Raw genomic sequence first — 22168 nt, forward strand, 5'->3', positions numbered from 1 at the left:
AGGCTTAGTATAGGGAGTACGTAGGATGTAAAGAGCTTCCAAGAACATTGTTCCTACCCTAACAATGAGAAAGGCCTGGACAATCTACAAAATTATAGTTCGTCCTGAGCCCGTCCAAGGGCTGAGATCACACTGTGCAACCAAGTTAACTGAATTCCGAAGCGGAGTAAGCCCCTCTGAAGAGAGGGCCACTGTGTCAGCTGAGGCAGAGTATGGGAGAAAGAAGCAGCTATTGTACAAGCCAAAATCTTAACAAGGTCAGTGTGAACTGCAGTGTGTCTGGAACCACAGGCCTCCTGTAGGTGTTCATGAAAAATATTGGGATAAGTCAGGAGATCAGAGAGAGTCTCCCAGGATGGCAAAGGAATACAGGAGGCACTTGGTGGCTTTGGAGGCAGAGGTAGAGGCAGGAACAGAAAAAGCCTTGGCTGCTTCCCCAGATTCCTCCCTCATGTGAAGCAAAAACAAACCCTCTCACCTTCAGATCTTAGGCAAAAACCCATTCTTCAGGGAAGGAATAGAAGCAAACTACCTCTGCCCCCAGGACACAGTAAAACCCCAGTGGTGCTGCAGGAAAGGTAGAGGCAAAACCCCCGTTCACCCGGGGGAGGGCAGGAGACTGTCCTGGCCCCAAAATGGTCTTGTACCAATAATGAACAGAGGTCTGCTACTGCTGGAAGAGGAGCAAGAAACTCCCACCCAAGACCAAGTATAAAGATAAGGCAGGTCTTGCTGCCACAGAGACAAGGGGAAAGAATGCTTAAAACAAGAGTCCCCCCCACCTTTGAGGTCCAGATGTAGGACCTTTTGTGGTATCGTTTGTAAGACTAAGTCTGGGCCAAGACCAAGGAGAGCTTCCCGGCTGCCCCCCTGCCCCATGACAAGGAAGAGCATATTACTGCTGGAAGGGGGACAGAAGCATGGAGAAGGACCTCAGCTGAGGTACAGGCATGCAGGGCTGGCTGATAGTTGAGGGGAGATCAGGAACACAGGAATCCCTCCAGCACCCTTGCTCCTACTCTAAGCTTACAGTAACAGCAGCCTCCATCTAGAGGAATCTGAAGACTGTAGTGCACTGAAGGTAACAAAACTCAGACCTAAGTCAACACACACACACACACACACACACACGTAAGAAAAAACCAAAACCATTGTCAGGAGGCAAAGCAATCAACAGAAGCAGACTCAGAGATGACCTGGATGTTGGAACTATCAGATGGTCTTTAAAATAACTGTGATTAAAGTGTTAAAGGATCTAGTAGGAAAGGTGGACAATGTTAATGAACATTTGAAGAATTTCAGCAGAGGGATGGAAAGTATAAGAAAGAATCAAATGAAATGCTAGAAATTTAAAAAAAACCAGTTTTTTGGCAATAAGGAATTTCTTTAATAGGCTCATCTGTGGCTCTGTGGAGGGCATTGCATTCAGATCACCACAGTGATAGACTCGGAAGTGACTTAGGGTGACTATGTTGAAAACAAACAAATTAAAAATAGAGTCAGAAAAATACAAAGTCATAAAGAAGAAAGAGAACATTGATCCAGGATCTGGGATGGAAGCTGAGTAACACAATTTAAGAAACAGATCTATTCGGATGGTCCCTTTTATAAGTGGCCACTTTCTGCCAGGAGTGTAGCTTTTGGAGGGAGGTCTATGATGCAGGGAGGGAAGCAGCAGGACTTTCTGTGGACCAGGGCAAGGAATAAAATCCTGGATGTCAAACTATAATGGCCATGACCGGACCCGTGTGAGTGATCGTGACTGAGGCTTCATTCTGAGCTGCCTGGTGAGCAAAACAAGGAGAAATAGGCTTTTATCCTCTGATGGAAACCTACTAGTTCCTAGGGGCAAAAACCACAACAAAAACCACCACCAACAAAAAACCCCAAGCCCTTTTTTTCTTGGGAAGTCCAGATTTGTTTTCTATGTGGCTGTGCCCTAGAAAAGATGTGTGACCTTGGCTAGTCGTTTGACTACCCCGGACCTTGATTTCCTCAGCATTCAGGGATCCCGACATCCCATTCCACTCCATCCTCTGGGCAGGCAGGACGTCTAGAATCCCTCTGGATGGAGATGCTGACAAAGGCTCCAAAGAGCAGAGACAGATACCCTGGAGCATCAGCAGTCAACTTGGGTGTTTTCCTTGTTGAGTTGGCAACCCCCCCAGCTTTGAGGCATTCGGAAGCCGTGGCCGCTGATGGGAAGGGACCGTGCTGCCCAAGTAAGCACTAAACCCACAGCAGTCAGCACCATGCCACTCTCCCTGCCGCCACAGCCGAGTCCCCTGCGGGAAGAACACTGCAGCAGCTGCAGACACCAGCGTGCTCACAGGGAGCCTTCCAGAACACTGCTGGCTTTCAAGAGGGGATGGCAGAACGCAGTGCACTGGGAGGGAGGAGGGGCTCCTGGGCAGACCTGCCCTGGGGTAGAGCTGAGGGCCCGAAGCGGCAGGGAGGGGCTCCAGGCTTCCAGAGACCAGTCCCTGGACAGATTGCTTTTCAGTGAATTTGTGTTTTGCAAATTGATTTGAGGGGAACTGGTTTACTGCCACCCAGTGTTCTTCTCCCTCTCCCAGATTCCTGTTCTCACAGATCACTGTCTCCCTTTCTGTTATCAAACCTGACGGGGACCCAGCCTTTATTGGATAAGCCTGTTCACACTGGGGTGTGAATAATTCATACTACTTGGGATGCTGCATTTAATGGTGTACACAATCTGCAAGGGGAAAACATCTTACGGTGATTTCTAGGCACTTGCATGAGGAAATGTTGCATGAGACAGCCCTCCCATCGCCCTCCAACCCCCACGCATCCCCTAGCCAAGCTGGCAGTGCTGACATGCAGAGATTTGGCCCACTGCACTCTGAGTGTTTTGGGGTGCAGGGAGGGCCCGATTAAATAGAAATGAGGTGAAGTTCCCTTCGGAGCCCACTTCCTCTTTGCTCTGCCACCCCAGGCACCTGTTTTATTTTCCCTGTTCAAGGCCCCAGTGTAAAGAGAGTGTTAGATACCTTCCGTTCTCCCATCCGAGGTACCTGTCCTCCCTCTCCTTATTTCAGTGTTTCCTCATTACTTCCTCTGCCGGTATTAGCAAAGCAACTGAACGCACCTGTTGAGGGTTAATGCGCTGCCACTCCCAGATAGAATATTTGAGTTTTAACGGGAATCTCTTGATGCTGACTGCTGGCGTTCTGGTGCTCCCGTGGGCAGGACAGTCCCTGGCCATGAGCATTTGGGTCCTGAATGCCCGGACACAAAGGGAAAGGGGGGATTTCAGGGGCCCGTGCTGGGTGGGGCTGCAGGAGGCACACCGTCGGGAGCCAAGGCCCTCCGCTGTGTGGCAAGGGTCTTTCTTATTAGCCAGAGCCTGCGGTGGCTGCGGGGCATCCCCTGAAAGGGAACATGCTAGAACGGCGTTGACTGAAACAGGAGGAAGAAGGAATGGGAGACGGGGGGGAATGGCTGGTGGGCAAGGAGGAGGAGGAGGAGGAAAACACAACAGTAGGGCACAGGGAGTGCTGACTGACTACAATCATCTTCCATGTGGAGCCAAGATCTGCTCATCACTGGAAGCGAAATGAGTTCCATCATATTGTCGGAATTATGTGTGGCTCTAAGTTGCACTCTTTGAAGTCAGCTTTCGCCAGGAAGTTTCCCGGCATCTTAAGTGCAAGAATCAGAAGACGGGACATGCGAGAGAGTGCCAAGTAAAACCTTCTCGCACCTCGCCACGTACAGCTGGAGGTTTCTGTGGTCAGGGAGGGATCTGCTCCCGTGGACTGCCGAGCGGGTATGGATAGTGTTGGTTCTTCCCACCCCACACCGCACAATTGAACTGTCAGACAAGCTTTGACCACATTTGAAATGGCAAGGTGGCCAAGGGGCTATTTTAATACTGATTCTTCTGTCAGAGAAATCTTATAGCTGGGTGGTTGGTAGTATTTAATTCTCAAAAGACCTTACTTCAGAATGTATTTTGTTTTTTTACTAGATATACATCTAGCTCTACAAACGTTTAGGATACACTGGTGTTGCCCCTTTGCTTTTCCTGGTTGCTGCCATGAAAATTAAAGGGTGTTGAAGCTGTAGCACTTCCATGAAGTGATTGCCGAAAGCCTGGCCAAGGTCTGAATTCGGGGTCACCCACTGCCTCAGTGAGAGCTTCTCCACACTTAAGATGGAGATGAGTCCAGGCAGTGGTGGTCTTGTTACCGCCCTGCGTTCCTATTATCTGGGACTTCTGCGGAAAAGAACTTGGAAAGGCTGGGCCAGCACCACTCAGGGCCCCTCCCGTTCTTCCTTCTGGCCCGTCACACATCTCTTCACAGGGAAATGGCCTCATCCCAACCACTGGAACAGCAGAATGCATAGTCCCCTAACCACACTCTTCCTGCCTCTCTGCTCTTTACAGAATGGGCTGAACGGCTTGCACCTGGCCTCTAAAGAAGGCCATGTGAAGATGGTGGTTGAACTTCTGCACAAAGAGATCATTCTAGAAACGACAACCAAGGTACGTCTCTTAGGGAGTGGGGAGCTTTTCACTGATAATTCAAGTGTGGGGGTCCCTCATGTCTTGTCCCAAACTTGAGAGAAACCCAAGCGTGCCTCTGAATTTCTCTTGTCTTTCCCATCGCTTCCTAGTTCTACGCATCCCTGAAGTCACCTGAAAAGCACAGGACCCTATTTCCACAAAAGAGTGGGCTTTTCTTTATCCTCCTCACTAGATTATAAACCTAGAAATAGAACCGTTTTCATGGCTTTCTGTTTTCTTGGGGTCTTTGATTCCAGCGCAGGGGCTAAGAGCACCAGAAACCCCACAGTCAGGTGCCTGGGGTCCAAATTCCAGCAGGGATACTTCATGCTCTGTGACTTTGGGCAGGTTAGCTAGTGAAAAGTCTCAATTCCCTCCCTCATCTATAAAATGGGGATGATAATACTTGGTTTCAGGATTCAGATGACAAAGGAACAGGCATCAGCAAATATTGGTGGCTATGTTTCTACTGAGGCCGGGAGGAAAGGGCCAGACCATCGCAGTTATCCTTCCCCAGCAATCTCCTTGGTCAGCTCCACACTTCCTTCCTCCCTGCCCTGATTACCCTGAACAGCATTCTCAGCTCCTATTAGGAGGCACTGGGCAAAGGCTGCGGTCCCAGCCCTCACACCATCATGCTCTTCCCCGTAGCCCCAGGGACGCGAGCCCAGAAACCACATCACGGAATTATGCACCTACAGGTTGCAAAATAGGTTTTATTTCTTACGTCCATCCATCCTGTTTGCTTAGCGAGCAAGATGCTGCCGCGGGCATTTCAAAACAGAACTACACACAAAAATCACCTCTCTCTGCTGACTCGAGGACTGCTTCCTCTTCTCTTCCTTCCCGGTTGCTTCCCGCGGTTTTCCTCCCGGCTTTGTCCCGCCGGCCTCTTTCTTCCCATTAGCTGTTTCTTACCCCGGGGTGCTCTCACACCCAGCCCCAATTTCAGTTGCGGGCGGCAAGCATGTTTGCCGCCTCTCGAGCGGAGAACCGGAAGAACACTAGGTAGACAGCAGATATAATGGTTATGAAGAGCATTACCCAAATATTATGAAGGTACAGTCATCCCTGGTGGTCAAATCCTGTAATTTTCATGCCATTTCCCGAAGGTGAAGAGATCGCGCCGGTGAAATAGACAAGAGTTGTTCTTCCCGGACGTCTGTGCGGTGTTTTGTTTTTGTTTTTGTTTTTTTATCCCTGACAAGCACCAGTGGTTTCCACCCTTCTTCTGTGGACGAAGGGGACACGATTAGTTTTCCTTCTGGTGCTCCCACGTACCTGGCTGCCAGCAGCGTGCCATCTGTGGGCTCCAGGCGAGCGGCGCCAACAGTGCGCTTCAGCGTTTTCGCTCTTGCCGAAGTTCCCCCTTTGATTGTTATTTTGCAAGCGAGCGCTTGGTGTGTCTTTGTTATTTATAGGCTTTTTTGTGAGCCAACGTGGTTTCTGAATGCCACACAGAGGGAGGAAAAAAGGTGAAGCAGAAACCGTGGGCTGAGCAAGAGTCCTAGCAGATTGGGGAATTCTAATGGGTCTCGCAAGCAGGAGAAAGATTAAAAAAGGAAAAGAGTAAAAAAGCCAAAACCAATATAGTTTCCTAAGCTGTGCTTAGAAATTTTAAAAGCACAAAACAAAAGCATGCGTGTCCCCATCCTCCTGTCTCTGCCTCTCAGAGGCCCGTGCTCAGCCTCTAGGCTGGTGGGAGGGAGAAAGCCCTAATCTCCCTGCTCTCATCTACCCCTCACCTGCCCCAGCCGCCTCCCTTCCAGGAGCTCCAGGACCCCCTGCCAGTGGACAAAGTGGGTCTTTGTGGATCACACGTAGCTAAGAATTTTTTTTGCTTCTTCGAGGGCATGTTCCTTCATGCAGAGGGAAGGGTGGAGGAAACAGAGGCCCCACCTCCTTGCCCTGTGAACCTCACCCCAGGGCAGGGCCCTCTTGCACTTTGCACAGTGTGCACGTGTGTGTAGGTGGGGGGTCTGTTCCCCACGGTCTCCCCTTTGCTCTTACCCATCACCCGTGCTGCCCTCAGCCCAGATCCAGAAGGTGGGCCAGGATCCATAGTCAGGGTTCCACGTGGGCCCAGCTGCCCCCCTTCCCCCGCCGCCCGCATGGGTTTCTGTGGGGAGAGCTCCGATGTCGTGTGATTTAAGGCAGAAAGGGGCAGGTGGGAAGCAACATCTGACATTGCTTCTTGAGGGCAAGGAGGCTGAGTGTCCGTCATCGCTATACGCCCACGCCTGGACTAGCGCCTGACGCACATGTGCTCAGTGTGCAGCAGATGCGTGGATGGGCACAGCACTTCCTTCTAAATGGGGAGACTTGGAGATCTGAGTCCTGATTTCTAGAGAAGGTTCTGGTGCCAACAGCCATGTCCCACTTGGTACAGTGAGTGAGTCGGACCCAGGTGCCAAGGCCTCTAACTGTAAGCTCTTTGGACTTCTATGAAAAATGATTAATTAACATCTATACCTTCATTTCTGGCACTTATTCTCTGACAGATATTTGAGGAAGAACCCTTTGGTTTATCAAATGGAACTTAAGGAGAAATCAAAAAGACACCCTTGGGAGGTGACAAGCAGGGCCCTCTGGCCTGATACGGGCCACACTTTAGAAACAAAGACCTGAGCCCCCTGCAGCCCCCAGGAGCCCTCAGTGGGACTACCTCTCCCACCTGCAAGCGCCTGGGGCCGCGCTGGCTGGGGGGCCACAGAGCTTGGCTCCCGTACTGGTCTGTTCCACCCGGGTGAGGACACTCTTCTCCCAGTGGCAGATGGCCCCAGTGCATGGACTGAGTTTGAAGTCCCTACTTGTTGGGGCTTGAGTTGCCTGAGATGGATTAGCAAGTGTTTATGTAGTTTAGGTAAATTATATACCATATGAACTATAAAAAGATGAGTTCATTTGAGATCTCTGCTCCTTAAGTAGCAGAGGGACAGATGGGCCCAGATGGGTCCCGTTTTCTCCTGCCTGCCCTATGGACAGAAGCTGTTGGTGGGGGTGCGGGGGCTGTCTTGCCTGCCTCTCACTGAGCAGGGGTGCCAGTGGGATCACGTAGGTGAGTCAGAGAATGGGCCTGTGTTCCAGCCCCAGGACATCTGGGAGGCAGGAGGAAGACTGGCAGGAAGGCCAGCATCCTGATCACAAGCAGCCTGCCAGACCTAAACCCCGTCTACCAATTGTTAAATACCCAGAATGGATCTGGACAAGAAAATTTGAGTGTTCTAGTCACCTCCTCAGAACCTGTCCCCAGTCCCTTTACATATTTCTGCCCTTTCCTCTCTTCGCCTCTCAGTCCTCTGTACCCCCTTGGCCCAGCTTCGGGTGAAGGGCACCGAGCCTACGGCCTCTGCCAGCCTCCTTCCGCAGGGCTCTGGGCCTCGCGGGGGCTCTGTGTCGTCCTGCAGTTGCAGCTTATGAGGAGCTGGAAGTCCACGGAAGCCCAGCTTGCCTGGCAAACCTTTCAGTGTGTGTCCTGAGGAATGCTGACTCTCTGTCAGCTGATGACAGAATGCTATGTCTGCAGGCAGCAGATTAGGTGTTGAAAAGTGGCTTCTTTATTCTTTGGCGTGATTTTTTGTGTGGAGAATAGGAAGGCTTTTCCTCCTTGGGCTTTCAGTATTATTTCAAGGTGTATAAAGGGTCAGGCATGTTCATGGGTGTTGTCTACCCCTTTTGGCCATGAAGAAAGCCCACTGTCCCCCACCCCACCCCGTAGCCTTGTTAGTGTACCCTTAATGGTGACTTTATCTTTGACCGTCACAGTACTGTTGACAGCCTGGTGGGAAACCTCCTCTGCTTCCTCTCCCCCATGTGTTTCAGAAAGGGAACACAGCTCTGCACATCGCTGCCCTCGCCGGTCAGGATGAGGTGGTCCGGGAGCTGGTCAACTATGGCGCCAATGTCAACGCCCAGTCACAGGTAATGGTCCTCTGGGGTCCCAGGCCAGAGGGCGTTGCCCTTCTTCTCCACCTGCATTACTGTAATATTGTGGGTGCGTGGTGTAGATTAACTGGCAGTGTGTCTCTAAGCAGTAATGAAGGCAACCTTATGTTTTCATGCTTCTATTGCATATTCTACGAATGATGTGGTTGATCATTGAGGGCCCCATCTCTGTTCAGTTAAACCAGCCAAACAATATATCTAGCTATGACTCACGTGGGGAGAGAAAGCCTGTTTAGGGGTGGGTGGGACATGGGGGGTTCACAAGGAAGGGAGTGAAAATAGAGGGGGTGTGTGTGTGTATGTGTCTCGTGCAAGATGCTGATGTCCATGGAGTGTCGCCCCCACCTGGTGGCCTTTGTAATACTCCAACTAAGCCATTTCAAAGTCTGGAGTTTTTCCAACAGGAGATATTGGTGGGGACATGGTCCTGTGGGCTAGGTGAAAGTAGGATGAAGAGAGAGCTGTCCTCAAGTTGAGAGGATTGTGCATCAGGTTTAGCATCTCTCCTTTTGTGGGTGAATGTTAATGACTTTTGCTCTTGGTCTACAGAAAGGCTTTACACCCTTATACATGGCAGCACAAGAGAATCACTTGGAAGTGGTTAAGTTTTTACTGGAAAATGGAGCTAATCAGAATGTAGCCACAGAAGTAAGTACCTGGGGCAAATGGCCTCACTACTGGATGCCCCCGGGTGCAGGACACCGCTGGGGGTGTACATTCCTGGGACATGGCTTGAAAGACTTCCTTTGTCGCAATCAGTGTAGAGTGTCGTTGTGTGCTCTCTACCTTCTGATCACTGCACTAATTCCGGGTGCTGCCGGGCTATGCAAGGGAAGAAGAGACAGAGTCATGGGTCTTGAGGAATGCCCAGACACATACCAGAGAAATGACATCAGACTCAAGCTTGTCCTTCCCACACTAAGCACCACTGAAGGCCGGACCCTAATGAGAAAGGATCCTGCCATAAACCATGAGTCACTTCAGCTCTGGTCCTGAGTTTTGTCATTGACGAAAGGATGAAATTGAACTAGATAGAGCCAAAGCTTCTCTTGACTACTAACATTCTAACACTCAGCAGTTAGGTGACTTTGTGCTCATTCTGCTTCGCCAGTTCATGGGGTCCTGTGCCCCTCGGCATACAACCGAGGAGATTAATGACAGTAGCTCACAATCAAATCCTCAGTTCCTGGCATAGTTTCTAGCATTTGGTGGGTGTTACTAATACTCGTGCAATGAAGAATGATCCTCTGCCATGTTGAAGGGTGCAAGGGAGGGTAGGCAAGGAGCACTCCTAGCACCCAGTCAGACTGGGAACAAGTTATAAAGGAAAATGAATGGCTCTGGGCTTGGGGAGATTGCAGAGAAAGAAAGTGGGGCCAAGAGAGGTTTTAGGGCAGAGGTGGCATTTAAACTGAGCTTGACCGATGAAGAGGGCTCTGAATGGTAAGAAAGTCATTGCAGGCTGAGGGCCCACCACAAGCAAGAGCCCTGAGGTGTGAAAGCGTGTGTCCTGCCTGGAAGACAGTGAGTGGTCGGGTGGGGTCGGAGCAAATGGATCTTTCCTCCTTTCCTGTGGCCAGGACGGCTTCACCCCTCTAGCAGTGGCTCTGCAGCAGGGTCACGAGAACGTGGTGGCCCACCTCATCAACTATGGGACGAAAGGGAAGGTGCGCCTGCCTGCCCTGCACATCGCGGCGCGCAACGACGATACGCGGACAGCCGCGGTGCTGCTGCAGAATGACCCCAACCCCGACGTGCTTTCCAAGGTGAGGGCGGCCTTCGCTGGCCGCGGAGCCGTAGGGCTGACCCCCAGCTGTTCCCCGAGAATGCACCGCAGCCGGAGGTGGCAGCAGCCGTGCACACGGAGCACCACCAGCCCCCACGGGGCCTCCAGGTTCCCGCTAGTGACCTGGAGGAGCTTTAAACCCCCTAGTGAGCACCCAGGAAAATGTGCTTGGTGTGGAGCAGGGAGCGTTCTTGTTGCTCCTGGTCATCCAGGAAAGTATCCAGGGCAGGCTGGCTTTGGGATCTGGCAGGTGGTGTTCTAGAATGTATGCCCCTCTTTTCCTGGCTGGCCCCTGGTGGAGGAAGGAAGGTGTCCCTACGTGGGGAGGTGAGAATGGGGAGGGCTCCCCAGGGGCTTGGACTGCTAGCTGTCTGATGTTCTAAGGCACTGCCGATCCATTATCTGTAAGTTTAGGCTGTTGATGACTTCTGTAGTGGGAGTGGATCGCCCTGAGCTATTCACATGGTCCCTCAACCCCACGGTCGCTGGGTTTTATCTGGGAGGCTGTTGACTGGATTAGGCACGGTCTCAGGTTATGGGACAGATGACGATGACCCACCAAGGGGTCCAAAGGGCCGCTTTGGCCAGCCAGCTGAGTCGCCACGCCCTTTTAGGGGGCTGAAACAATCTCTAGAGTGAAGATCATGGCCCCTGTAACACTTTGTATTCATTAATTAACATTTCTTCGTAAGTAACCGTTCACATAAGTGGGCCCTGCAGAGTTTGAGGTAATGCTAGTCCGTGGTTTGTCCACAGGAACCACAAAACAAACAATGGGGGGCCCTCAGAGGTGGGACCCAGCTTTGACTATGACTTGCCGCAAAGCCTTTCCAAACCCCTCCGTCTTGGGTCCTCGGGCCCTGCTGACATTTCCAGAATCCCTGTCCTTATTCTGAGGTAGAAATGGCAGAGCATGGCTTGTGACAAGTTGTCCCCCTCTGTTGTGCCCCAGACGGGATTCACCCCCCTCCACATCGCAGCTCACTACGAGAACCTCAATGTGGCCCAGTTACTCCTCAACAGGGGTGCGAGTGTCAACTTCACGCCCCAGGTAAGGCCCTCCGGCAGGCCCCGCTCTCAGGCCTGGGCTCTGGGCTTGTCTGCCCCTCACTGTGACACCACAGGGTTCCTCCTTAGGGCCCGAGTGCCCTCGGGGGAGATGGCCCTGGTGTCTCTTAAGGCTCCTCCTTAATGGGTGTCTGATATCTGCCCATCAGTTTCCATTTGCCCATTCTCGAGGTGGGAAGCCTGGGGGGCAGGGTGTTCTGCCAGTCTGTTGTGATGACGCTGGGAGACAGGGCTTGGCCAGATGGCTGCGATTAACCAGGATGCTGTCCTGTCCTCATAGGTTTTGAGATTGTTCTTAGGTGAGAAGTGTCCTAAAGAGTAGGCTGAAAGTGGCTTCTTGCATTGCTGCCACTGTAGGGCTGGGGGGACACGGGCGTGGGGTGCAGAGCAGCTGCATTTGAGAGGAAGATGCCACAGCCTGACAGGTCCCTGTGCCTCCCCTTCCAGAACGGCATCACGCCACTGCACATCGCCTCCCGCAGGGGGAACGTGATCATGGTGCGGCTCCTGCTGGACCGCGGGGCCCAGATAGAAACAAGGACCAAGGTGGGTGCCAGTGAGCTCCGTGGCAGGGCCAGCGGTGGGAGTTCTGCCTTCCAGAGCCCCTGCTGGCATGGCGGGCTCTCCGTGACGGGCTGGTGCTGGGCCTCCAGCATCCCGGAACAGCCCGCAGTGGGAGCCAGGAGGCAGCAGGAGACGCAGCGAGATGGGCTGGAGTCGGGCTGGTCCTTAAGGAAGCATCCTCGCTTCGGTGGCTGCAGGGGCACTGCGGGCCGTCTTCCCTCCAGTGGCTCTGATAGGTGCCTTTGGGGCTTTCTCTTCTGGACTCTGTCTTTTAAAGGATGAATTGACACCTCTCCACTGTGCAGCTCGGAATGGGCACGTGCGAATCTCAGAGATCCTGCTGGACCACGGGGCACCCATCCAAGCCAAAACCAAGGTTCGTAGCTTCCCTTCCGCGAGGAGCATCCTTTCGGCAGGGCTTCAGGTCAGGCCAACCCAGGATCAAATCCCATCTCTAAAAAACGGGGATGCTAATACTACTAACTGAACCAGTGTGATGTGTACCCCAATGCCTGTCACACGGGAGACCCTCGATATAGCTCTAATTATTAGCTAGATCAGGCACGGCACACTTTTTCTCTAAAGGGCCAGGTAGTCAGTATTTTTAGACTTCGCAAGCCACGATCTCTGTTGCAACAATTCAACTCTGCCATTGTAGTAGGAAAGCAGCCACGGATAATATGCAAACTAGCAGTCGTGTTCCAATAAAACTTTATTTACAAATACAGGCGGCAGGCCAGATTCTTCACTGAGGACTTCCCACTTTTCACTGGGAAGTATGGTGTGACCTTTGTGAAATTCTCTGAGTGGCAACTACCTGTATTAGTTTGCCGGGGCTGCAGTAGCAAAGGGCCTCTCACTGGATGGTGTGAACCACAGCGGCCTGTTGCCCCACAGTTCTGGGGGCTGGAAATCTGAGATCAGAGTCAGCAGGGCCGGTAGCTTCAGAGGCTATGAGGGGGGGATCTGTTCCAGGCCTCTCTCCTGGCGTCCAGTGGTTGCTCGCACTCTTTGGCATTCCTTTGTCATCACCCTGACCTCTGCCTTCATGTTCACATGGCGTGGTCTCTGTGTGTGAGTGTCTGTGTCCAAACTTCCCCTTTTTATGAGGACAGCAGTCATACTGGTTTCAGCCCCCCCCGAAGACTTCATCGTAACTAAGGACATCGGCAGTGACCTGATTTCCAAATAAGGTCACGTTCCGAGCTCCTGGGGTTAGGACTTGAACATGTGAATTTTGAGGTGACACAGTTCAACACGGATACTAGCTGTCACGCAGCCTGTGTGTCTCCCTTGCTGAGAATCTTTTCATGGTCCCTTTCTGAAAGCTAACATCCCAGTTCCTGAGCTCACAAACTGTCATGATGCCACTCCTGCCTGTCCGGAGCTCAGCTCCGCACCCCCATCAGGCTTGGCCCTCCTGCAGCTTTAACTGCATAGATAGAGCTCCCCAAGTTCCCCGAGCACACACTGCTCCCTTCGCTGGGAGGTTCCTCCCCTTCTGTCTTCCTAGAGAAGTTCTAGCTCCCGGCCACCTCCTTCTGAAAGCCTTCTCCCCCATCCTCCCTCCTGGAAACTCTACCCTCCATTGGACCTCTGTGCTTTGATCTTGCCTTCCCTGATGTTACCACACTGAATGGCAACAATGTATCTGTTTCTACCTCCTTTGCCTATGGGTCCACAAGCTTCCTTCCACCAGGGATTATGTCTGTTCTCTTTTGTTTCTCCAGAGCTTAACCCATACCTGGTGCTCATTAATCGCTTAATAAATATTTGTTGAATTAATGTGTGAAGGATCGAGTAAAGAGTCTCCCCTGTTTTTAATGTTTGTTTTTTAAAGAGATTGCCACCTAAGAAACAGTGAGAGTCCTTAAGGAAGTTGTTTTAAGTGATGTGTGTTTGTTAGGAGCAAAGAACAGAGGGATTTAGATCTGAGTTCCATGTTGTGGTCATTCATTCATTCAAAAGCGCATGAATGAAGGACCACTATGTGTGTTTCGTGCTCGTATGGAGATTGTGGGGCATATGAGAGATAGGAGGCACAGTCACTGATCTTAAGAGACTGCTAAGTATGCAGACACATACCCAACAAGTTAATTACAGACACAATTCAGCAAATCTATGAGGAAGTCCGAGCGAGTGGGACAGAGAAAGAAAAGCCCGCAGAAGTCTAGGGTGGTCAGGGAAGGCTTCCCAGAAGAGGTGGGCCTGGCTTAGAGAATTTGATGAGGTGGAAAGGAGAGCGGAGTCAGAGACCAGCATGAGCACAGGAGCCAGACGTGGAAGCATCGTGTAAGGAAGAAGTAGGAAGCGAGGTTGGAGCCATCGCCTTGAATTTCCTTTGCAGCCGCTCGTTTCTCCCTCTTCTTCCAGAATGGCTTATCCCCCATTCATATGGCGGCTCAGGGAGACCACCTTGACTGTGTCCGACTTCTATTGCAATACAACGCAGAGATAGACGACATCACCCTGGACCATCTGACCCCACTCCACGTGGCGGCCCACTGCGGCCATCACAGAGTAGCCAAGGTCCTTTTGGATAAAGGAGCCAAACCGAATTCCAGAGCCCTGGTGAGTGGGAGGCCACTAGAGAGGGCACCAGAGGGGCAGAGGAAGGGAAGCAGGACCAAAGCTGCATGGCTGAGCCTGGTGGGTAGGGCCACCAGTCGGTGCCTGGAGATGCCCCGAGACTCGGGGCCTGGAAAATGGTGGCACCGGCTAGGGCCCAAGAGGCATGGCAACACACAGGCGGGATGGTGACCTTCACACTCCCCATTCTGCACCTCGATGACAGGCTGAGGTCGTGGAGGGGGGGGATTGGGCCCAGGAGACCTCACTAAGAAGCGGTTCCGTGGTATGTGTGTGGGTTGGGGTGCCACTCCATCTCAGCCAGCCTGGAGCTGCAGAACAGGGTTTCCTTATAGGCTGCCTGGCTTTTGTATCTGCTTTGGGGGGTGAGTGAAATGGGCCGAGCTAAGCATCCTTCCTCTGCTCATGGGCTTAGAGTTTTCCTAGTGCTGGTGTAGAAGTGAGTTCTCGCCTAGAGTCTCTGGCTCCTCTCGCTCTTGCCCCAGGCCGGGCGTTCCCAGGATAGTGTCAGGGGTCTGGTGGGGTCAGAGTTCTGCACAGAGCATGCCCTTGACCACCATCTCCTCTCTGCCTACTCACACAGGGGAAGGCAGGGGAGCTTCCAGGGCTCGAAAGGATGGCTCCTTCATTCATTCAGAAAGCTTTCACTGAGCTCTTGCCACATGCCAGGGACCATTCTGGGGTAGCTGGGGCATTTCTCAGCCTCAGCACTACTGACATTTTGGGTCTGATATTCCTTATTGTGGGGGGCTGGCTTGTGCCTGGTAGGATGTTTAGCAGCATTCTTGCCCCCCACCCCCCCAGGTGCTGATACCCTCCTCCCCTGGTGGTGACAATCAGCAATGTCTCCAGACATTGCCAAATGTCCCCCCCGGGGTGGGGTGGGACAAAATCCCCTCCCCCCACTTCGAGAATCACTGCCTATCAGAGTTAAGCCCTGGGAAAACAGACAAAAACAAACAAACAAAACTCCCTGCCTCTGTGGAGTTGATGTACACAGTAGAGCTGCTATCCCGAAATCCACTTTACTAAAAATGATCAGTGGTTTCAGGGGAGAGGGAACATGATTCGCTTCACAGAAAGTGCTCTTTATTGTCAGTTTCCCCTGAAGGAAACTTAAAATGGCAGTGCGTCCAAAATATGATTAAATTTTTTAAAAAGGTTTATAAACAACTCGTTCAGGAACGTGCTTGGTGCCTAAAGTGGGAGCCAGCTGCCTCTCGGGAAACTGACCGTAACCGGAGTCCAGGCAGTGGGCAGAGGTTGCCTTTTCATCAGCAGGGGGGTCTGGGGGCCCCTTGGGCTAGTGTTGTAAGTTCCTGCTTGTCTGTCTCCCTATGTGTGGGGCTGCAGAATGGCTTTACCCCCTTACATATCGCCTGCAAGAAGAACCACATCCGTGTCATGGAGCTGCTGCTGAAGACGGGGGCCTCCATTGACGCTGTCACTGAGGTAGGAGAACTCCACAGACGGGCCGATGGTCCCTGCCCGCGGTCTTCCTCCAGAAGCTTTCCGGACAGTTGTTCTTTTTAGCTCCATGTGGCTGCAGGACTGCGTGTGTGTATGCAAGTCCAGACTGCTTGAAGGAATAAACTGGGTGACCGAGACAGGGGGACATGGGTCAAGTTTCAGGGAGCTTTCCAAGACCCGATGCAAGTTTTTGAGTTGTCAAGCACGCAGAATCACCCTGCAGTGATTTCTTTTTTCCTCCAACCATTTTCCTGGAAGAAAAACCCATCTCATTTAACTCCCTTTGCTTGGAAAACCATTCTGGAGGCCCTAGAAACAAGAAAGTACTAGATTCATCTGGCTCTCTCTTCTTTGTAGGAGCAGGAAAGTCTCCTCTGTTCTCATTCCTCTCTTGTGTGTTCCAGTCTGGCTTGACACCTCTCCACGTGGCCTCCTTCATGGGGCACCTGCCCATCGTGAAGAACCTCCTACAGCGGGGGGCATCACCCAATGTCTCCAATGTGGTAAGCCCATGGGGGAGAGCAAGGGCTCTGTCCCCTGGACTGAGAGCTCAGAGGGGAGATGAGCTACTGATCCTAAGATCTCTTCTCTGGGGGGAGAGCGAGAATTCTCACAATAGGAGAGACTGCAGGTTTGGGAAGAATGTGTGTATATATATTATTCACGATATATATATCCCAATTAAATTCGTCACACATCTGTCAGTCCTAGGAGTTTTCTTTTAGAGAATAATTTGGGAACTTCTGTAAGTGTTATCTGGGAATACATTTACAGTTTTTAACATTCATTAGCTCTGAGGTTTACTTTTAAATATACTTAAAACACACACACACACACACACTCTAGGTGTCCGCAGGCTAAAGGCTAAAGTAGCTGCTTGTTGGGACAACTCCACCTCTTGGACGAAAACCCACCAAGTTACTCCAGGCTGGCACTTTGGAACTCTGCGTGTGTCCTTTTGGAAACTCGGCATGGATTAACATTTCTATAATTCTGTGGTTTTACAGAAAGTGGAGACCCCGCTACACATGGCAGCCAGAGCAGGACACACGGAAGTGGCCAAATATTTGCTCCAAAACAAAGCCAAAGTCAATGCCAAGGCCAAGGTGAGTTCTGGAGGCCAGAAGGATCCTGGGATGTAAGCGATTCAAGCGCAATGAGGAGAAATCCATCCTTATTAGAGGCCCGGCCGCAGTGCCGGCAGCACAAAGGTTCCTTGTGGTTCCCACGGTGGTTGCCCTGAACGCTCAGATTCTGCTTTGCAGGGGTTCTGAGAAGGCCGGAGAGATGTTTGCATCAGAGCTGTCCTATTCATTGGGATAATGAAAGCCCAAAGAGCATGGCTGGCCTGCAGGGTTTGGGGGCTGAAAGGGTTTCATGGTGGTTACAGTTCTGGTGTAAGAAGAGAAGCAACTTTTTGGAGAATATATTACCAATGAAAACCAGTCAGGAATTACTTGACCCAAAAAATGGAAGATGCCCACTTGTTGTAAAAAGTGTTCTCCAGGGATTGGGCGAGGGAACAGTAAGAATTGCTACTGATTGTGCAAGGCGATGGGCTTTCACCAAGATTGGGTTTTCCGACTCTACTGGAGACAGAGGCTGTTTAGAGTTAGAACTGTGGTTTGTGTTTGGGCCACGCACAGAGGCCCCCAGCTGGGCCCAACAGCACAGAGACCCTAGCCTAGTATCAGGGGAGGAGGAGGAGCAAGGGTGGGAAGAAAGTCATCTTTCCCCTTCAGCAGTTTAGACTCTCCCACGAGCCCACTCAAGCAAAGGCAAGTTTCTGTTCAGACGTGACTTGGGAGACAGGAAGAGTGCCTGTTACACTGTGTGAAACATTTTATATACACTACCTGCTTAATCCTACCCAGAGCCCTATGAGGTAGATTATTGTTCCCATTTTACAGATGGGAAGGCTGAGCCTTTAGGCAATTCAGTAGAAATAACAGCTAACCTGAAGGGTCGTTGTGAGGATTAAATGAGACAGTGTATTTGTTTCTATAACTCAGAGACTTGATTTGAATTCCAGCTCTTCATCTTCCTAGCTGTGTGATCTTGAGAAAGTCACTTACCCTCTCTGGGCCTCACCTTCCTCCTTCGTAAAGTGAAGCGTTGGATTAAGAAACCTTAAGAATATGCCCGGTTCTTTGTTTTCACTTTGGGTTCCAGGATGACCAGACCCCACTTCACTGTGCAGCTCGCATCGGCCACATGAACATGGTGAAGCTCCTGCTAGAAAATAATGCCAATCCCAACCTGGCCACCATGGCCGGGCATACCCCCCTGCACATTGCGGCCCGAGAGGGCCATGTGGAGACGGCCCTGGCCCTTCTGGAAAAGGAAGCATCCCAGGCATGCATGACCAAGGTACAGGCTTCTTCCCCTGGTCTGGAGAGGGGACTGGCCCGTCACCGCCGGGCCTGGGGTGCGGGATGGGCACTCCCGCCCGGTTCTCTGTGTGGCCCAGATGATGCTGAAAGCAGCTAGGAGGGCCAGCACCCCCAGACTGGCTGCCATCTGTGAGCCCGATGTGTCATCCTTCCCCAGAAAGGTGGTAAAACTGTCCTTTCTCGTCTACCCACTGAGCCTTCATCCCTTTATCATGGACTGGCTATTAGCTGTAGACAAATCGGGTCTGGGAATACAAGAAGGACTAAGATTCAACCCTTGCCCTCGACTAGCTAGTAGTGGGGTAACAACACAAGATGGTTATATGTGCCATCACCAGAGGTGCAGGTGGCAAGTGGAAGAGGAAACCTGCTGATTCTTGGGCCCCAGCCTCTGGGAGGGATCAGAAATTGCGTCCTTTACGAGGCTGGCATCTCCATGCCGGTGAAGGTGGGCTGCCTCCTTTGCCGTGGGCTCTTGCTCTGCGGGGGGACAGCTCTGATGCCCCATGCTTCTGACAGCCTGTGTCTCTCCTCAGAAAGGATTTACCCCTCTCCACGTGGCGGCCAAGTATGGCAAGGTCAGGGTGGCAGAGCTCCTGTTGGAACGAGACGCACATCCAAATGCTGCTGGAAAAGTGAGCTTGAACTTCCCTCCCTGTCTCAGCTTCGAGGCCAGAGCAAAGGACACACTTCGCTCCTTGTGCCTCTCGTGTCCACCTTTTGAATGGGCGGCCATCCAGGGGGAAGGGCCTCTGGCAAGACCGCCTTTCTGACCAGGGCCCTGTGCTCTTAGAAAAAGCTGGTGGCCTTCTCTGAGCAAGTGTGTTGATTATGCTGTGCCCCGCCGCCCCCGGCCCCCGGGCCCTGCAGAACAAGGAGGTGGCCCCGGGTCTGGCGGGTTATGCTCTTGAGTAACTTCAGATCAAGACTGGATTTGGAAGGATTTTAACCGGACTGTACCATATATAAAAGAAGCGATACAGAGCCCCAAGCGGTGCTGCCAATAGATAGCCGGAGGGATCGCTAGTGGAAAGCCAGCTGGGTGAAGGCTGTTGTCTTTGTCATCTTGTCCCCTGCAGAATGGCTTGACTCCCCTGCACGTGGCTGTCCATCACAACCACCTGGACATCGTCCGGCTGCTGCTTCCCCGGGGCGGCTCCCCGCACAGCCCTGCCTGGGTAAGCCCTCCCCGGGCCACACACCGGGGGCTCCAGCCCCAGACCTGCTCAGGGCCGCGGCCCCTGCAAGGCAGGCCCGCCGCCGCCCCGTCGGGAAGGGCTGTTCCAGGAGCAGCGGGAGGGTTTTCATGTTTTGCTTTTATTTTTACCTCAGTGTTCTCGCCTCACTCACACGAATGTTACCTGCTGTAATTGCTGCTATTTGGAGACCAGGAGTGGGGTGGGAAAGGGGTACCACTTCTCAGCAACAGGTTACCTCACAGAGGTGGGATTTGCGTTACACAACAAATGGGTTCCCCAAACAACTGCGTGTCACCCGAGTTCTGTCAGCTGCGTTTGGTCAGCCGGCTGTCAAGGGTCAGCATGTCCAGGAATCTCCGGGGGTGGTGAGCCCTGTTCTCCGATTCTGACTCCATTTGGTGCTGGTGGCACGATGGCCCCACTTTGAGAACTGTCCAGGGTTGCGGGGGACCCTGCCATAACCTTGAAGCAGGGGGCCTCTTTCAAATGTGAAGTCACCCCCAAATGTATTTCTCGTATGAGTTCAGACTTCTACATCGAGGTGTTTTTGTAACAAGGCACACCCACATATATTACATGGTGGACGTAAGGCCATTGTGCCTGCCCCTGAAGGACGCTGCCCCGAGTAGCAGGTTCATTGCCTCTCAAGGGAACCAAGTAAAGGGAGTTGACTGGGCTTGCTTATGTAAGATCCGACTTCGGGGCGGGGGAGGGGGTGGCGGGGAGCTAGTACAAGGTGAAGGGTTAAAGCTAGTCGCGAGGATCATTTTTAGAGACGGGCTGGCTCGTGTGGGACCAGAGAGTGTGCAGTGTTTGTCTGTGAGAGGAGGGGGCTGATGGCCACACGGGGGAGTGGGCCAGGGCTCTGACACAAAGGATGCACCCGTGGTCCCTGCACTCCGGGAGCTCACTACAGGGCAGCCAAGACTCAGAAAACCAGGATAATTTCGGGGAGAGCACACCCCAGTCCTCAGCCACGTGGCAGGGGGAGCCTCTGGGGGGGACTGGTCTGTGATGACAGCTGACACCTGCTGACTTCAGTGGGAACACAGCCCTAGCCAGGGAAGATCAGTGCGGGCCTTCAGTTTGTCTCCCCTCCTCAGAACGGATGCTCATCTGAATTTTCCAGCATCACTTTGCCGGAGACACAGCGTCTCCCAGACACCTCTGTCTCCTTGGGCTCCTGTCCCCGCTGTTGTAGCAAGCCCACGTCACCGCGTAGACGGAGCATGCGGCCCTGCTAAGATGTGGCTTACTCCTGCCTCTAAAAATAAAGAGCTGGACTCCCCGCCTCCGCACTCCCCTCCTTATAGAAAAGAAATTGGAGCCAGGTTCATGGTATTTAAAGAGAGCCTTATCCAAGTACAAACCTTGTACAGATGGGGTTTGTTTCCATGGCAAAAAATAGTTTCCCAAGTAGTCTGGCAATTTTGTAGAATTTCACATGCAAATCTCTCTGCACCCAAACCAAACCCTCCCCCTTCTAATTTTGATGCTAATGTTGTTTTAACATTTAGGCAGATTTCTCTCCAGCGTGCATTCTTTTGGATGAGCTCATTTCCTTGGGGAAGTAGACCTTTTCGGGGCACACAGCCCTTCCTAACCTCTCTACCTGGCCGCCCCGTCCTTGTCACCTACAGAAGGTCATTTATTCCCTTTAATCCTGCTTTTGGGGAAGCGCAGACGGTTAGTCTCTGCTCTGAGAAGGCCAGCTTCTCCTGTATATGTCAGTTTTAACCAAGGGTCACCTGGCCTCAGCTGCCTCCAACACCAGGGTGCCCTTTGCCAGGATAGGGTGCTGCTTTTGTCAATGTGCACACCCACAGCTGCCCAAGTGACCTGGACTCCTGATTATACCGCCATGAGCATACTGCAGCTTGCTCCGGCTTCTGCCCTTTGTCTGTTCAAAGAAGTCCTAATAATCGTTGCTTTCATGCTGTGGATACCTGCTACAGACTGGGCCCTGGCGAGGGGTTTAGCTACCTCATCCCAGTTCCTCCTGTGGACAGCGTGCCCTGATGCTTGCCTTACAGAGAGTGGTCTCCTTTGGGGATGACTCCAAATCTCAGGCTTCATCCAGCGAGCCACACCTCTTTCTTTGCTTTCTGTTGATACGATCCAAACATTATTTTGTTTAGTTAATATTGTAATCAAAATGTTGATCTCGTTACGGGAACACAGCCTAAAAAGAACGTATTCTCATATTCTTTTTTAAAAAAAGGAACACTCAAATGAATTATCTTACATAATTATTCAAAGGAAATGGTTTTTTTAATTCAACTTAATTCTTTGAGTTTATTACAACTTTTCATTTCCCCGCGAAGTCCACTTTCCAAGTGGTTCTTTCCCTGTCCTCCAATGCTATAAAACTGTCAGACCCCTTTTCTCCTCTTTCCTTTTCCTGATCAGTGATCCTGGCAGAATCGGAAACGGTTTGCACAGTCTGACAGAGACTGGCGGGGAGGTTCAGTGCTCTGGGGTAGCCGGAGGAATGCTGGCCAAGGTGGGGAAACCAGATGTCGTATGCCATGTGCCCTGAGACTGGCGGGCGTGGGCTTTGAAAGTCATGGGTCCTGCTCAGAGGTCCTCAGGCCTGGCCTCTCCTCTAGCCCTGAATGTGTGG

The 22168-nt window shown here is 52.0% G+C and overlaps 1 protein-coding gene across 10 annotated transcripts in view; it reads left to right on the top strand.

The window, feature by feature from the left end:
* ANK1 (ankyrin 1) overlaps positions 1 to 22168 on the top strand; it is a 127105-nt gene that overhangs the window by 51168 nt on the left and 53769 nt on the right. For all 10 annotated transcript variants that reach the window (XM_064585501.1, XM_064585506.1, XM_064585503.1 and 7 more), the window contains exons 3-16: positions 4412 to 4510; positions 8354 to 8452; positions 9026 to 9124; positions 10057 to 10242; positions 11215 to 11313; positions 11778 to 11876; positions 12172 to 12270; positions 14268 to 14465; positions 15837 to 15935; positions 16358 to 16456; positions 16961 to 17059; positions 18126 to 18323; positions 18883 to 18981; positions 19426 to 19524. In XM_064585501.1, coding sequence (XP_064441571.1) covers positions 4412 to 4510; positions 8354 to 8452; positions 9026 to 9124; positions 10057 to 10242; positions 11215 to 11313; positions 11778 to 11876; positions 12172 to 12270; positions 14268 to 14465; positions 15837 to 15935; positions 16358 to 16456; positions 16961 to 17059; positions 18126 to 18323; positions 18883 to 18981; positions 19426 to 19524 — 1671 coding nt within the window. The remainder of the gene's footprint in view (positions 1 to 4411; positions 4511 to 8353; positions 8453 to 9025; positions 9125 to 10056; positions 10243 to 11214; positions 11314 to 11777; positions 11877 to 12171; positions 12271 to 14267; positions 14466 to 15836; positions 15936 to 16357; positions 16457 to 16960; positions 17060 to 18125; positions 18324 to 18882; positions 18982 to 19425; positions 19525 to 22168) is intronic.

This window comes from Mirounga angustirostris, unplaced genomic scaffold (genome assembly GCF_029215605.1).
Source record: "Mirounga angustirostris isolate CCGP_5_RB_7025 unplaced genomic scaffold, mMirAng1.0.hap1 SCAF_2, whole genome shotgun sequence".
NCBI lineage: Eukaryota > Metazoa > Chordata > Mammalia > Carnivora > Phocidae > Mirounga > Mirounga angustirostris.